This window comes from Chelonoidis abingdonii, chromosome 4 (genome assembly GCF_003597395.2).
Source record: "Chelonoidis abingdonii isolate Lonesome George chromosome 4, CheloAbing_2.0, whole genome shotgun sequence".
NCBI classification, from domain to species: domain Eukaryota; kingdom Metazoa; phylum Chordata; order Testudines; family Testudinidae; genus Chelonoidis; species Chelonoidis abingdonii.
Window position 1 is genome coordinate 152,703,586 of NC_133772.1, and position 16,699 is coordinate 152,720,284.

At 42.1% G+C, this 16,699-nt stretch overlaps 1 protein-coding gene across 1 annotated transcript; it reads right to left on the reverse strand.

The window, feature by feature from the left end:
* Positions 1-3,574: 3,574 nt before the first annotated feature.
* On the reverse strand, positions 3,575-8,479 carry MAPK1IP1L (mitogen-activated protein kinase 1 interacting protein 1 like). The gene is made up of 3 exons (XM_032770361.2): positions 8,375-8,479; positions 7,133-7,846; positions 3,575-6,344 (listed from the first exon to the last, which is right to left on the reverse strand). The coding sequence occupies exons 1-3, from the start codon at positions 8,396-8,398 to the stop codon at positions 6,333-6,335; spliced, it is 750 nt and encodes a 249-aa protein (XP_032626252.1). The 5' UTR covers positions 8,399-8,479; the 3' UTR covers positions 3,575-6,332.
* Between the last annotated feature and the right edge of the window lie 8,220 nt (positions 8,480-16,699).

Genomic DNA, 16,699 nt, shown 5'->3' on the forward strand with positions numbered 1-16,699 from the left:
ATCATGTCCTAACTGCACTTGGATCTGAGTTATCACTAAAAAAAAACAACCGGTGACTGACAGGCCAGAAAGGGAATCTGTGCACACAGTTCAAATCCTGCAGATAACATTCCGTTACCACAGTTTGAGCACTTGCACAAGGCTGTTATGTAGAAATTTAACACTTAACCTTGGGTAAGAACAACACTGGGCTAAGTAGTTTCAGTTTTCAGCATCTACGAACAGCTCAGTCAAATACAAGTAATAGCTCGCAAATAACTCAGTCTTCCATTTGTACACACTCTATTACTAACAACGCCTCAGGTCACGTGATCACAGCTCCAGCCTGCTAAAGAAACAGTAATAATAATCTGCCCCTTCTTTAAGTGAGCCTATGGAATACTTTACTATCTGTGAGCCACGTAAATATCCTCGCACCAGTTATGTGCAGCCAGATCATCTCAGGGGGGATTTGAGCCATTTCTCATCTTTTGACTTTGGATTCTCAGAAAGGCTCCTTAGAGACAGAGCTAATTCCATGTGTGTGTTTAATTAGATATGGAAAGTGATGTGTATTTGCAGCAATGTGAGGTGCTGCCTCAGCATAGTAGTGGGAAAGCGATCCTGATAGAGGAAGAACAGTAAGAGGACTCTATATGCTCTATTACATGTCATTTACACTTAACTGTAAACACTTCCAGAGTTTCAAGATGCTGATCAGAGCTCTAGGCATAATGCCTTTAGTGGAAGCATGGTGGTAGGAGAATGCAAAGAAGCAGCCATAAGGTACATGACTTCCACACAAATCAGACAGCTAGTCTCCAACTTCTCCCCGGTCTACACTTGAGTTTTGCTAGCGTACACATATTGGTCAGGGTATGACTTTTCCCCTCCAGTGTAGATGCAGTTGTACCTGCAAGAGCAGCATTTTGCCTGTACAGCTTTCTTCATTAAGCCATACCACTGGGAAGGCTGCCAGTTTACCTCTACTGGTGTATCTATACCAGCAAACCCTTTTAAGTGCAGACAAGGCCTGTATCCCAACATGTGATTTCACCTGCTTGTGTTCCAAGACATGGAAGTGGAGACAGGGGCATGAACCTAGGGAGAGGGAAGAGGCCCTTTCTAAAGGTAACAGCTTACACAAAAGGATCATTAGGAGAACACCAGTGCAGGTAGCCTCAGTGGTTCTAGCCCACTCTCCTGGAGTAATACTGAAACTGGTGTTGGTTAAAAAGAACCAGAGTTTGGGGAACACACAGGAGGATCTGGTTTTGCTAGAAGAATAGAAGTAGTTCTAGTCTGTATCCATAAATTAAGAGGAAAGCCTTTCTAACTTGGCATGTAGTGAAGCATCAAATTAGACATGAGAGAGGCTTAGAGCAGGATGACCAGATGTCCTGATTTTATAGGGATGGTCCCAATATTTGGGGCTTTGTCTTTTATATATGCCTATTACCCCCCACCCCATCTCAATTTTTCATATTTGCTGTCTGGTCACACTAGCTTAGAGACACAAGGTGGGTGAGGTAACATCTTAGTGGTGAGCAAGAAGCTGTTTTAATATCCTCTCATCTACTTGTTCTAATGACTAAATACGTCAATAAGGCAGTTGGTAAATATCACTGGTTATAGGTTCCCAAAGGGAAGAAACAGAGGTGCTCCTGCAGGACAATAAGCAGTGGGTATACATAGGTCAGCACCCAGGTCCCAGTGTCAGAGTGGAAGAATTGCGAAATCCCACCAAGACAGGAAAAGATAAGAGGCCTATCACTTGAGGAGATTCACTCAGACCAGAAAGGAGAGGTGCAATCAGAGTGCGTGCCGGCTCTAGATACTACAGTGCTAGCAGCATTAGGCAAGTGTACATGGTTTCAAGGATAGAACACACAATTATCACCCCTAACTACTTCTGCAATCTTGTAAGCTAGAAGGGAAGATATAATTTATCCTACCTAAACTTTCTCTCTTTCTCTACTGCAACTTTTACTTTGGCCAAATATAAGAATTGCCATGCTGGGTCAGATCAAAGTTTCATCTAGCCTAGTATCCTGTCTTCCAAAAGTGGTCAACGTCAGGTGCCCCAGAGGGAGTGAACAGGTAATCATCAAGTGATCCATCCCCTGTCACTCATTCCTAGCTTCTGGCAATCAGAGGCTAGGGACACCATCCCTGTTCATCCTGGCTAATAGCCATTGATATATCCTCCATGAATTTACCTAGTTCTTTTTTGAACTCTGTTATAGTCTTGGCCTTCACAACATTTTCTAGCAAAGAGTTCCACACGTTGACTGTGCATTGTGTGAAGAAATACTTCCTTGTGTTTGTTTTAAACCTGGTGCCTATTAATTTCATTTGGTGACCCACAATTCTTGTGTTTTGAGAAAACAACACTTCTGTATTTACTTTCTCCACACCAGTCATAATTTTATAGACCTCTGTCATATCCCCTTAGTCATCTCTTTTCCAAGCTGAAAAGTCCCAGTCTTATTAATCTTTCCTCATATGGCAGCCGTTTCATACCCTTAATAATTTTTGTTGCTCTTTTCCAAACCTTTTCCAATTCCAATACATCTTTTTTGAGATGTGGCAACCACATCTGCAATATTCAAGATGTGGGCATATCATGGCTTTAGATAGAGGCAATATATTATTTCTGTCTTATCTATCCCTTTCTTAATGACACCCAACATTCTGTTCACTTTTTTTTTTTTTTTGACTGCTGCTGTACATTGAGTGGGTGTTTTCAGAGAATTCTCCACAATGACTCAAAGATCTTTTTTTTAAGTGGTGACAGCTAATTTAGACCCATCATTTTATATGTATAGTTGGGATTATGTTTTTCAATGTGCGTTACTTTGCATTTATCAACACTGAATTTAATCTGCCATTTTGTTGCCCAGTCACCCAGTTGTGAAATCCTTTTGTAGCTCTTCAGTGTCTGCTCGGGACTTAACTACCTTGAGGAGTTTTGTACCATCTTCAAATTTTGTCACCTGATTACCCCTTTTTCCAGATGATTTATGAATATGTTGAATAGGACTCATTCTAGTACAGACCCTTGGGAGACACCACTATTTACCTCTCTCCATTCTGAGAACGGACCATTGATTCCCATCTCGTTTCCTAACTTTTAACCAGTTACCAATCCATGAGAGGACATTCCCTCTTATCCCATGACAGTTTACTTTGCTTAAGAGCCTTTGGTGAGGGACCTTGTCCAAGGCTTTCTAAAAATCTAAGTACACTATATCTACTGGATCCTCCTTGTTCACAGGCTTGTTGACCTCCTCAAAGAATTCTAGCAGATTAGTGAGGCATGATTTCCCTTTATAAAAACCATGTTGACTCTTCCTCAACAAATTATGTTCATCTCTGTGTCTGACAATTTTGTTCTTTACTATAGTTTCAAACAGTTTACCTAATACTGAAGTCAGGCTTACCAGCCTGTAATTGCCAGGATCACCTCTGGAGCCCTTTTTAAAAATTCCTCACTCACGGAAGTCCTGTTTTTGCTATTCAGAATCAATACGAAATCTGTGCTTTGAAGTGTGGCAAAGGTGGGTAAAAACAGGAATTGAAAGACAGAAAAACATCAGTCTTGAAAATACGTTTAATGTCTAATCTTATACAAAAGTGACAGCATTTTCAAAAAATATCAAATCCTGTATTTATAGCTTTTCACTATCATACAGCAATATTTGTCTCATCTAAAGAAAATACAGCAGCAGGTGATAGTCTATACTTTAAAGATGTGATTGCTTATATTTCATATTGTAAACAAATGCAGTAGGCCAATCTCAAAGCACAAGTCAAAACAAACTTCTCAGCAATTTAACTTAAATGATGCATAGAAATGTACAAATTCCATTGCAAAAGCTTCAGGCCAGAAGTTGCTCACACTTGACATTACATGTGATAAAGTTACTACGCAGCATATAGTGACAACTTGAGTTTTTACACAATACATTAACAGATAAACCCTTTCACTGCTATGCAAGGACCCTTACTCACAAAACAAAGGGGATATGAAACAGTTTTCTTGACTTCAAGAAATATGAATATACACTGAAAGTGTGTCCCATATGTATCTGAATTTTAGCCTAACCTTTCCAGTAATAAATCCTGCCTATTCCAGGAAGAACCCAGACATTTATTTTATTTACTTTTGGAAAACCCCATTTAAAAAAATATTTTGATATGTTAACTTTGTATTTTCTACATCTGGTCCCTTCCCCTGCAAACAGATCCAGACCAGTGCACATTCAACCCACATTGTGACTATAGGATCAATTCTTTTAAATAATTTATGTTTTCCTTAGATCAATTTACAGACTAAGGCCGTACATGTCAAATGCACTTGACCAGATGCAACAAAGCATGTTTGCTATAGTCACGTGCAGAAGTCGTATCAGTCTTGGAGAAATTTAAGTCAATTCAACAATGAATTTTTGAAGTCTACGTTCTATGGGAATAGCATTCTACACTTAATTTATGAAATATCCTATTTAAAAATATTTCTTCTGGTTCTGATTTCCAGTGTTCAAAGACACTGATTTATGTTGAATATTAGGGACAAATCTTAATTTGTTGTGTTCAGTTCCACTATCATCTTCCTAGTACACACACACACACACACCTACCTTGGCTATTTATTAGACCTCATGTCAATGTGCTAGAGTGGCCACAGCTCCTTCACAGACTGCATTATTCTGTAAAATTTATTTCAGGGTTCTTGCAACTGCCATGGAGACTATGGCTATGTATCCAACATCACTACCAGGCCAGTCAGTTTATTTTTAGAGGTCCACTACTCTGCATGCAAAAGTCCGTAGTAAGAGAGGGAAGAGAAAGTTACTATGATTTCACAGTTCCACTACGAAAAGGGATTTCCTAATGAGCCGATGTATTACTAATCTATCAGTATTACTAATTCAGTTTTTTAATTCCACCAACAGAGGCTAAATTAAGATTTCCCAGGTTGGGATAAAATAAGTTCTGCATGGTCACAGAAAGTCCAGGTAATCAAAGTACCATAATGAATTAAAAAAGCCCAAGTCTCAGCGAAGAATGTGTCTTGGTAATGCAAAACTACCAGTATGATAATTCCATAAAGAGTCTCTGTCAGGGGAATGAAATTGATAGCAGTGACCCTTCCGATGAAAGGCAGTTACACAGAATTCTAGTCATTCAATTAAAACCAAATCAGATCATGTCATTCAGCGAGGTACAACATACATCTAGCTATCAACAAAGGGACTACCCAATTATTATGTTCATTGGAGCTCTGACATAAGACTGGCTCATTTTCAAACTATGGCAGAAGGGAGATGGAGTCTAAGGATCTATCCAGGTGATAGGACTATGTGGAAGGCCCAAAGCAGCTTTTTGCCACTGGACTACTTTAAACTCAGGCTTAATTTCCAAGGATGCTGAATAAAAGTTCTGCAGAGTTTACACAGCTTGGCCACAAAGCCAAGTTTCAGATGGACAGAACCCAAGTTAAGAGACAGGATTATCTCCCAGTGGGAATCAGTTTATCTTCATGTAGAGAACAAGCCAAACTTCCAGTCACCACTACTAACTTTGGGCTGGCAAAAATTATGCCCTCATTTTCATGCACAAACCTCACATCTGTGAATTTAAGTTAATTGAACTGCACACCCAGCTATTGATTTGCACATAAATGCCTGTTTGAGAATGTGAACAGGTGTGCCTACAAGTTAGACTAAGTACTTTGGCCTATGGCCACTCCGCTGTAGTCCCAGAATGAGAGAAATTGTGCTTGAGTGTATATTTGTATAAATGCTGAGAACACCTTCAAATTCACATGCTCCATTTCTCTTTAGTATGTTGAATTACTGTAGCATGTTTAAAATATTGAGATTTCACAAAGAAATCTCAAAATACGTTGTTTTTACTGATATCTTGGAATAACCTGAAAATAGACAAAATATGACTATCCATCCATTTAGTGACCCCCACAAGTCCGGTATCAAAACTTAAACATTAAATGTCAGTGAATGCTTTAACTTTTTAGTAAGACTGTAGGCCTGATCCTGTAATCCTTACTCACATGGCAATTCCTTTATCCCCGCAAAAGGAAGCTCTGCCTTGAGTAAGAACCACTGGACTTGACTTTGTCTGCTCATCCTAATTCACTTTAATAAACCAAAAGATGCCAGCATATGAGCAAGTTAAATTAATGCAGATTGCTCCTTCATACCTCAGAAGTACGTACAAGAGGTGAGTACTTTTCACAATTCCAAAAGTTACTGAAACCAAATTTTTTAAATCTCTGTAAATAGTGGATGAAGGTGGAAAGCTACAGTACTTTGTTGCCCAGCATGAATTCAACGGTAAGGCTGTAAAAATTAAAAAATGAAATTCAAGGTCAATTTACGGCTTTAGCAAGACAATACATCCTCAAATCAGCACTAAGCAAATGTCTCAATGAAAGACCAGGACAAATTTAAGTGTACAAGTCAATTGTTACTATGGTGGTTTGTTTTGTTTTTTTACAGGTAGTTCTACAATCTAAGGCTATGTCTACACTAGAGACCAACAGGAGAGAGCTCTCCAGTTAGCATAATTAAACCACCTCCAGTAAGCTGTGTCAGTGGGAGAGCATCTCCCGCCAACATGGCACTGTCCACACCAATGCTTATGTCAGCGAAACCTATGTCAGTCAGGGGGGTGTTTTTTCCCCACACCTGGCTGACATAAGTTTTACTCACAAAAGTGCTAGAGTGGACATCACCTTTGATTCTAGTCTCTATAAAAATAATTCCTTCCATTCTCTCATTTAAGCAAGGGGTTCTAGCTGCATGTTCATGCTTAGAAAACAAATCAAAGCAATGCCTAAAATGGAAGTATTTTTGACAGGCCAATAAAATACAACCCTAAAGACTATTGTCATACTTCTCAGGCTTAACAGTATTTCAAATTTGAGTTAACTGCCTAAACTGAGCATTCCCATACTTTTTAACTCCACTAGTCTGCTAATTTCCCATTAAACTGTTGCCTGGAAAATACACATAGCAGTTCTAACAGTCCATACCATTTTATTAAGTGGTCTTTCCACTGCCCAACATCAGCACTTGTGTGTGATTAATTTTGGAATTGTTCAACACAGTACAATTTAAATACTCACGTGGTGACCACCAGGCATTGATGGAGTACCAGCAGGACCAGATGGCACTTGAAAAGGATTAGGGGGTGTAGGATATAGTCCTGGAGCCGGATATGATCCAGTGGGTGGAGGAAATGGACCAGGTGGTGAAGGTCCCCATGTTCCAGGTGGGACAGTACCCCACGGTACTGTAGGTGCAGCCCCAGGTGTCTGGGTAGGAGTGGCATATGGCCCAGGGGGTGGATATGGCATACTAGGTGTAGGATATTGCCCTCCCATTGTTGCTCCCCATGCTCCAGAAGGCATGGATCCCCATGGCCCAACAGGAGCCGGAGGTGCAGCTGGCTCTGTTGGACCACCATATGGTCTTGGAAGCTCTGGAAAGGGCATATTTGGTGGAGGATATTGCCCTGGTGGGACAGGACCTGGCACAGATGGGGGTGGATATGGACCACCAGGAGGAGGGCAAGATGGTCCAGTAGGAGGAGGTGGAAATGGAGCAGGCGGTCCAGGTGGCATTGAAGGATACATTCCTGTTGGGGGAGGTCCGAATGGCACACTGGAGGAGGTTGTACTTGGTGGCAATCCAGATGGCCCTGCAGGTGGAGCACTTGGGGTATTCCAAGGATTGGAAGCTGGCCAGCCTTGCGTTGGCTGACCAGTTTGTTGACCAGATTTTGTATTGCTCACTTTGGAGGTTTTAGCAGGGGAATGATCTGGTAAAGCATCTGCCAACTAGAAAATAAAGCACCAGTGAGACTGCAAACTGCCTGCTATTGTAATCACTAACTGTGCATGGCAATCCATTACATTTACTAAGTATGAACATCATCGTTAGGTAAAGCTATATTAGCTCCTGCATGGTTGTGCTTAATTTCATACAGCTTCTCTCTTCTGAATACCTCAACTTTTATTCTAAAGTGAAGCTATTCTGTTTCATAGCTATAGCACGTCAGAAGACAAAAGGAGAGATACCGTATGTGACAATAAGAAAACTTTTCAGTGCAACCCAGAGAGAAGGGTCTTTAAGCATCTTGTACATAACTACCTTGAAGGCAGCATGTTGGAATTACTTTTCAATACTAATCTCAGACCTGAAAGTCCCAAGGAGACCATCTGACAGTTTAGTACATTTAGCCCTCTGGATTGCTCTATTCACTCCAGAGCTAATACCAGAACTGCAGCACCAGAAGAATCACCTCTCCATTTTTTCTTAACTGTCTGGAATTCAGAATGAAGTTGCTTGGCCAAGCGATTACTTACCGAAAAGTCATCAGCTCCAGACATTTTACTGGGAAAAAAAAATAAAAAAATAAAAATGAAGTTAGTTGAAAGCAATTCACAAAGTGTTTCAGGCAGGAGCTTGTAAGGAAGCTAATTCCTGCTTATTTGTCTAGATTCAGTGCACACAGCAGTTCTACTCTACTAGATGTCGGCATTTCCCCAACCATGGCTTTGTTTTTAGGATTCAGAGCTGAACAGATATCCATCTGTTGCCAGAGCGGATTAAAGTAGTGCTCTCATGGGTGAAGAGATAGTTTTAGTAGGGCCTCTGTTTACATTACATTTCCAGCACACCAGGGAACCAGTCATAACATGGTAGATGGGACCTACCTATCCTGCAACTGCACCATATAACCAGAGCTTAAAAATTGCATGTGCTTATGGGAAGCTGCCCCAGGCAACTGCCCTCAGTTTCTGCAGAATCTAAACTCTCATTTTAAGTCATATTAAATTTGTGAAGACAGCCTTCAAAATGTGAACTGACTGAACAGATGCTGTCTTAGTGACTCTAAAGACAAACCATTCCATTGTCTACTGCTGCTCAGAACTTTCCCAAACTGCAGCAGGGTGAAAACTGACATATCTTGTCATTTTTCCTGTTCCTATTTGGAACAGAATGGGCAGCAGCAAGCTGAATTAAACCAGTTTCAGTCTTCTGCTTGGGCAAATTGAGGGATGGCAAATCTTGGCCCTGGAGCTATTCATTGAGACACAAACAAAGGAGGTGCAGAGCAGTGGAGATACTTTGTAGCTACCAGAAAACTTGAGGAATAGAATGGGTAGCAGATGGCCATTTATCACTGTGGCCGGAAGGCTAGAGGGAGGCGTAAAGAAGTGGAGGTGCAAAAGTCTGTAGTGCAGACCTGGCCTTTGTATCAATCTCTGGCTAGTAGATTTAATCTTCAGGCCATTAGATCTCCAATTAACTTCTAAGCCCTATGGTGCATAGATAGGCATGAGGTAGGCTGGAGGGACTGATGGACAGAGCTTAAGGCCAGAAGGAAGCATTTTATCATCTATTCTGGCCTGAAGAGAAGAGGAGATTTGTGAGGAAAGTAGGGAAAGTGTAAAGCTTTTCTAGGGCAGGAGTTAAGAGTATAAAACATAAGGGAACAGAAGAAAACAGACCACAAAGCCAGCTCAGGAATAGATACTCATGACTTATTATAGAAAAAAAAGACAAAGGGCAGTGAATTTGGAAAGGGAAAGCACATTCAATTCCCACTGCCCATATCTCCCATCTGAGGAGAGATTACAAAGAAAATAATAGATTACAAAGACTGGGACTGTTCATCTTAGAAGAGATGAAAAAGGAGGGATATGACAGAGGTCTAGACAATCATGAATAGTATGAGAAAGTGAATAGGGAAGTGTTATTACCCATTTATATGACACAAGAGGTCACCCAATTAAATAGACAGCAGGGTTAAAACAAACAAAAGGAAGTACTTCTTCACGGAGTGCAGAGTCAACCTCTGGAACTTGTTGCCATGTAATTTTAGAAAGGTCAAGAGTATAACTGGGTTCAAGAAAGAATTAAATAAGTTTGTGGAGGACAGGTCCATCAATGGCTATTAGCAAGATAGTCAGGGATGCAACCACATGATGCTAAGCCTCCAGCTGTCAGAGGCTGGATTACAGTGTATGGATCAATCTAAAGGTCCCTGTTCTGTTCATTCCTTCTGAAGCATTTGGCAATGGCCATTGTCAGAGACAGGATACTGGGATAGATGGACCATTCATGTGACCAGTATGGTGGGTATGCTTCAATTAAGAAGTCTCAATAGGCAAAATGCCAGGTCAATTTGTAAATGCCTCATTTGATTATTTTTTTTCTTGATACTCTCCATATATGCCTACAACTAGTCAGATGCAGTGGAGCTGTAGCCATGTTGGTTCCAGGATATTAGAGAGACAAGGAGGGTGAGGTAATATTTTTTATTGGAGCAACTTCTGTTGGTGAGAGACCACTCTACCTTGAACGGTCCCTTAGAATATGTTAACTATTTATGCTGAACAATCTTTTCCACCTTGTGTTTAGCTGAAATACTGTGAGTACCTTTCATATGCCTGAAGAAGAGCTGTGTGGCTCAAAAGCTGGTCTCTCACCAACAGAAGCTGGTTCAATAAAAGATATTACCTCATCCATCTAGTCTCTACAGCTAGTTAGACTCAGAAGTGGAAAATATTTTTATTCAGCAACACCCAGTAATTCCATTTTAAAGTCACTACTAGCCATGTGCTCAAAATTACATGGATTCGTGGCAAACAAGATGCTGATTTCATTTTATGAAAAGGAGGTGGTGGTTAACAGTAAATGGAATCTCATTTTCCTGTTGAAACTAGCTAGTTTGCTATACATTTCCTAGAAAACCATTACACAAGTGCTATCACTTACAGAGAACAAAAATGAAGCCAATTAATTTAACGGACATGGGTTTTGCGCAAGAATTTGGGAGATGAAGTACTCTATTTCCAATGCTGCTTTTTGGCTATAAGGGGGAAAGGAGTTATTCTAGTTTAAGAGTTTATCAGGGAGTGGGGATGATTACAAAACTGAAAGAAATAAAACCCAAGTCACACTTCCCTCCATTTGTGGCAAGACAAAGGAAATTCTGTCTTATAAAGACCCCTGCCTCTGGAAACACCCTCCCTGCCAGCTCCATGCCCTGCTCCAACACATCCAGCTGCTCTGACACACCAAGCCTCAGCAGCCTCCACCTACACATACAGCCACAACAGGGTGAATCAGGGGAAGGGAGATGGAGCTGTCAGAATGGCCTGTGAAAAGATTCTGATCCTAGATGCCACCACCTCCCTCTTCCCCCAGCATCCAGGATAAGAAGAGGGCCTGCTAGATCCAGAGATGAAATAGGGCAAATATTCCAGCAGCCTCCAATTCCATCCACTAGCCCCTCTTCCACAGCATAACCAACAACTGGACTACATACTCCTGAAGTCACAAGTAACATTTACACTGACTTTTCTGAATTATGAACTCTGCTCAAATCATGTCCAATCCCCCTGCTGCTCTCTCCCTGCAACATCACTCAGCTAGTCCTAACATTCAGTGCTGGTGATCTATTAGCCATTCTTTTTCTATACTTCATGCTTTACGAGAAGCCCTGCCACTTTTTCCAGTACCTCTCCACACCAATATATCATTCAGTCTGACCCGCACAATCATTCTTCACTATAGGACTATAAATACATGTGGAGGAGATGCACTAATAATTAGGTCATTAACTAGCTACAGAGATTTGATTCTCTCTGTCCTTGTGGCACCACAACTGGTCTTGAACAGAAAAAAGGGCTTTGTAGGATTTTTAAATTTTATCTGGAACTAATTGCCAGCTATTTCCAAGACAGGCATAAGGAATGGCAGGGCAAATGCCATAAACACACATGGTCCTTGGTATCAATTATTTACAACTCAAGAACTAAGTTTACTTCACCTTAAATCAAAATAAGAGTATTTCCCGTAGGAGCCTGAACTATTTGGGTATGTAAATTTCTCAAAACTTCTCTTTTCATATTCCTTTTCCTTCCTGCTGGGATTTCGGTTTGTTGCCTCAGCGCACTTTTATTCTTTCACTCTCTTAGCATTACATATCTTCTATTCTCAGATTCAGAGGGTTTAAGGACAGAAGGGACCATTAGATAAGGGCTGAACTATGCATCACAAGCCATTCATTTTCACCGTTACCCCTGTATTGAGCCTAGTAACTTGGGGACGGCTTAAGCATATTCTCCAGAAATATGTCCATCCTTGATCTAAAGGCATCAAGAGATGGAGAATCCATCACCTCCTCTTGGTATTTCTGGCTTCAGCGTCCAGCCATTGGCTCTTGTTATGCCTTTCTCCACTAGATTAAAGAGCGCTGTAGTACCTGATATTTTCTCCCCTTGAAGGTATTTACACTCTAGTCAAGTCACCTTTTAATCTCCTTTTCATCATCTAAACAGAACTGTTTACGTCTCTCACTGTAAGGCATTTTCTCTGGCCCTGAAATAATTTGTGGCTCTTTTCTGTACCTCTCATTTTTCAATGTACTTTTAAGAGATGAATATCAGAGATGTACACGGTTTTCCATTATTGAGCCCTTTCTTGTTTATGCTCATCCTGGATACTTCACAAAAAATGCAGAGAATTTTGGTGCAAGTTGTTTGCAGAAAGTCCAGAAGAGGATCCTGATAAATTGAGAGATGTGTTGGAGAGAGACAGGCTCAAAATAAACAGAGGAAAGAAAGTATATGGTATATAAACTTCAGTAACATGAACACTGAAGAATTATCCTTGAAACTAGACGGGCAAACATTACTGAAAATGACATGTTTCGAGTATATGGTTTACAGAATCAGGGAAAATGGGGAAATTATAGCTCGGATAATAAATGCCTGGCTCAAAGAGAGAGAGAAAGAAGATTAAAAGGGAAATAACTGTAAAACAGTGGTCTATCCAGTTTTAGTGTATGGTATTGAGGGCTCTTCCACACTTAAAATGCAATAGTGTAGATAATACCTACACTGACAAGAGGGTTGGTGTAGATAATCCACCTCCTCAGAGGTGGTAGCCAGGTCAATGGAAGACTTCTTTCATCAACCTAGTGGTCTGTACATGGGGACTTCGGTCATCTTAACTATCCCGCTCAGGGATGTGGATTTTTTCACACCCTGGACCGCCATAGCTAAATCAACCTAATTTTCTAGTGTAGGCCAAGCCTGAGTGTTAGGCAACAAAGAAGAAACATGAGCAAGTGATCTGTACCACAGAAAAGGAAATGTTGAGGTGAGTACGTGGTGTAAGGAGGAAAGGCCATGTGAAGAACATGTACGTTAGAGAGGCACTTGAAATAATACCCATAAATGAAAAAAATATGGTTTGGTCATGTAAAGCAGAGTCCTGATAACTATGTGGGTAAGAGAGTCCAACAGATAAAGCATAAAGGAAAAAGAGATGCCAACCCAAAAAGTGGTGGGATGTTATACACAAAGGCAGGTTAGCACAGAGGTAGGCAACCTATGACACGGGTGCCGAAGGCTGCACGTGAGCCGAAGGCTGCACGTGAGCTGATTTTCAGTGGCACTCACACTGCCCAGATGCTGGCCACCGGTCCAGGGGGGCTCTGCATTTTAATTTAATTTTAAGTGAAGCTCCTTAAACATTTTAAAAACTTTATTTACTTTACATACAACAATAGTTTATATATTAGACTTATAGAAAGGGACCTTCAAAAACGTTAAAATGTATTACTGGCACACAAAACCTTACATTAGAGTGAATAAATGAAGACTCAGCACACCACTTCTGAAAGGTTGCTGACCCCTGGGTTAGCATACGGTGTGACAGAGGATTATGGCTAAGACTATATTTTAGTAATGTGTATTTTTAGTAAAAGTCATGGACAGATCATGGGCAATAAACGTAAATTCGTAAGAACATACTGGGCCATACTGGGTCAGACCAAAGGTCCATCAAGCCCAGTATCCTGTCCTCTGACAGTGGCCAATGGCAGGTGCCCCAAAGGGAAAGAACAGACAGGTTATCATCAAGTGATCCATGCCCTGTCACCTGTCACCCAATCCCAGCTTCTGGCAAACAGAGGCTAGGGATGCCATTCCTCCCCATCCTGGCTAATAGCCATTGATAGACCTATCCTCCATGAATCTATTGGGCTCCCTTTTGAACCCCGTTATAGTACTGGCCTTCACAACTCCTCTGGCAAGGAGTTCCAGAGGTTGACAGTACATTGCATGAAAAAATACTTTGTGTTTTTTTTTAAACCTGCTACCTACTAATTTCATTTGGTGGCCCCTTGTTCTTGTATTATGAGGAGTAAACAACACTCAGGCCACGTCTAGACTACGCGCCGTATTGGCGCGTTAAAATCGATTGCTCGGGGATCGATATATCGCATCTAATCTAGACGGGATATATCGATCCCTGAGCACGCTTATATCGATTCCGGAACTCCACCAAAACCAACGGAGTTCCGGAATCGACATGGCGAGCCGCGGACATCGATCCCGCGCGGTGAAAACGGGTGAGTAAATCGATTTTAGAGATTCGATTTCAGCTACGCTATTCTCGTAGCTGAAATTGCGTATCTAAAATCGATTTCCGCCCGTAGTGTAGACCTGGCCTCATTTATTTTCTCTATAAAACTCATGATTTTATAGACCTCTATCATATCCCCTCTTAGTCGCCTCTTTTCCAAGCTGAAAAGTCCCACTTTTATTTCTCTCTCCTCATATGGAAGCCATTCTATACCCCTAATCATTTTTGTTGCCTGTCCTTGACTTGTACTATATGCCCCTAACTAAAACTTGGGAGGTGGGGGGCGGGAGTGCTGGTGGAGAAGAGGTGGGTTGCCAGGCTCCCCACCAAGCTCCCCGAAAGCAGTGACATGTCTGGGAACTGCAGCCAATGGGAGCGGTACCTGCAGGAGGCAGCATGCAGAGCCACCTGGCCAAGCCTCCGCCTAGGAGCTGAGGGAGGAACATGTTGCTACTTCCAGGAGCACCCCCCAGATAAGCACTGCCCAGAGCCCTCACCGCACCCTAGCTCAACCCCCTGCCTCAGCCCTGAGCCCCCTTCCACATGCAAACTCCTGCTACTGCTGGGGCAGAGGGAAGTGCGGTGGCCTGAGACTGCCCCAGCCAGCCACAGCCGATATGGCTGGCCCAGGGGCTGCCCGAGCTGCTCATGCGGCCCCCGGGGCCAACCACTGCAGAAATCACAGAGTTCATGGAAAGTCAAGGAATCTGTGACTCCCATGAGAGATTCACAGCCTTAATTACTGCATCAGAGAACGTGGAGGAAGAAGATTTGAGGTGCTGTCCACATTTGATGGGATTAACACATGGAATAGGATGACTATGTATACAGAGGTAAAATCACCTCCATATTGCCACACCACTGCACTGGGAGCTCATATACAGGTGCTTGTCCACTAAGACACCTTAAATCCTTTTAAAGTCACAGCTTTCCAGACTTCAGACCCCCCCCCCCCCCCCATCCTACAGTATGGCCTGCATTCCTTATTCCTAGATGTACAACTCCACATACAGATGTACTGAAACCCATTTTGTTTTAACAGGCAGAGGCTGCCAAGTCACACTGCATGAGTACTCAGTGCTCATTATTTAACACTTTGCCAATCTGCAAATTTTATCAGTGTGACTTCCAAATCATTGATGGAAATGTTGCTGTATCAGGCCTAGTCCCAAACCCAGCAGAACCCCACTAATCTATGATCAAATTTGTCGGCGGGGAATCTTCCCGTACATGAATTAGCCAATTAATCTATTTAACTTGTACATAATATTGCATGTTAGTATTGCATGACAATCTGATTTTAGAATTAACTCAAACAGCTTACAAAAGTTTAAGTATTACATCTCATGTGATCTGAACTAAAGGCATACTGAAAGGAAATAGGCTCGCCAAAGGCTTTCCTCAATGAGGTATCCTTCTGCCCAAGTTTACATACATTTTAATAAGCATTTATAAGCTTAATAGATGTTTTTCAGGCAATCAAAAAACACTGTATTTTTTGTACTATTACATTATATATATAGCTGAACAAAGTTTAGACTGAACCTCTTTGCTTTTTACATGCTATGTAAGAACACAGCACTAATTAGTATAGATACTATTTTTATGATCAGCTACTAAGCAACAAATCAACTGGTTACCAAAACGCCCCCTGATGTAATACAGCATGCTGCCGCATTAACTGAATTCCTTTGTGCGATATTTCATGTCATCCCAAGGGTGGCATTCGTTTCATGCCACTTTGCTGTGCGCACAAACAGCAGCTTTGATGGATGACTCTGTATAGGTTGCATATAGTGTTTGTACTTTGAGGCGCCTCCTTTTTATAGTACTTGTAGTGGGATAAATTGCACCGAGCAGGAGGCAATAACTAGGTCAGCAACCTCTAGTGCAGGGAACTGTAGTGTGGCTTGTCCCCTAGGTACGTTGGGACACGGTTCGCATGACACATCCACCTCCACACCCTGCCAGGGCTTAGCACCGGCTCCCAATACAAGCGAACCAACCCTGTCACCGCGTTAAAAGCAAATCCCCAGGTCACCTCACGCGCAGGGCGGGGAGACCAGGCTCTGCTCCCCACCCCGCCCCCGGGGCGCTGCAGGGAACCCGAGGCACGACCCCGGGCCAGAGCCCCCGACCCACAGAGCCCCCAGCTAGGACCTGGGAAAACCGGCCCTACGGAGCCTCCCCCGCCTCGGGCCCCTGAGCCCGGCCCGCGCGGCGCCCCCAGCCGGCCCCCGCCCCCT

Excerpts from the sequence above, each read along its gene's own strand:
- MAPK1IP1L (XM_032770361.2), bottom strand. The coding sequence starts at position 8,398 with ATGTCTGGAGCTGATGACTTTTCG. Across the intron at positions 7,847-8,374 it reads CTGGAGCTGATGACTTTTCG|TTGGCAGATGCTTTACCAGA; the intron begins GTAAGTAATCGC and ends TTTATTTTCTAG.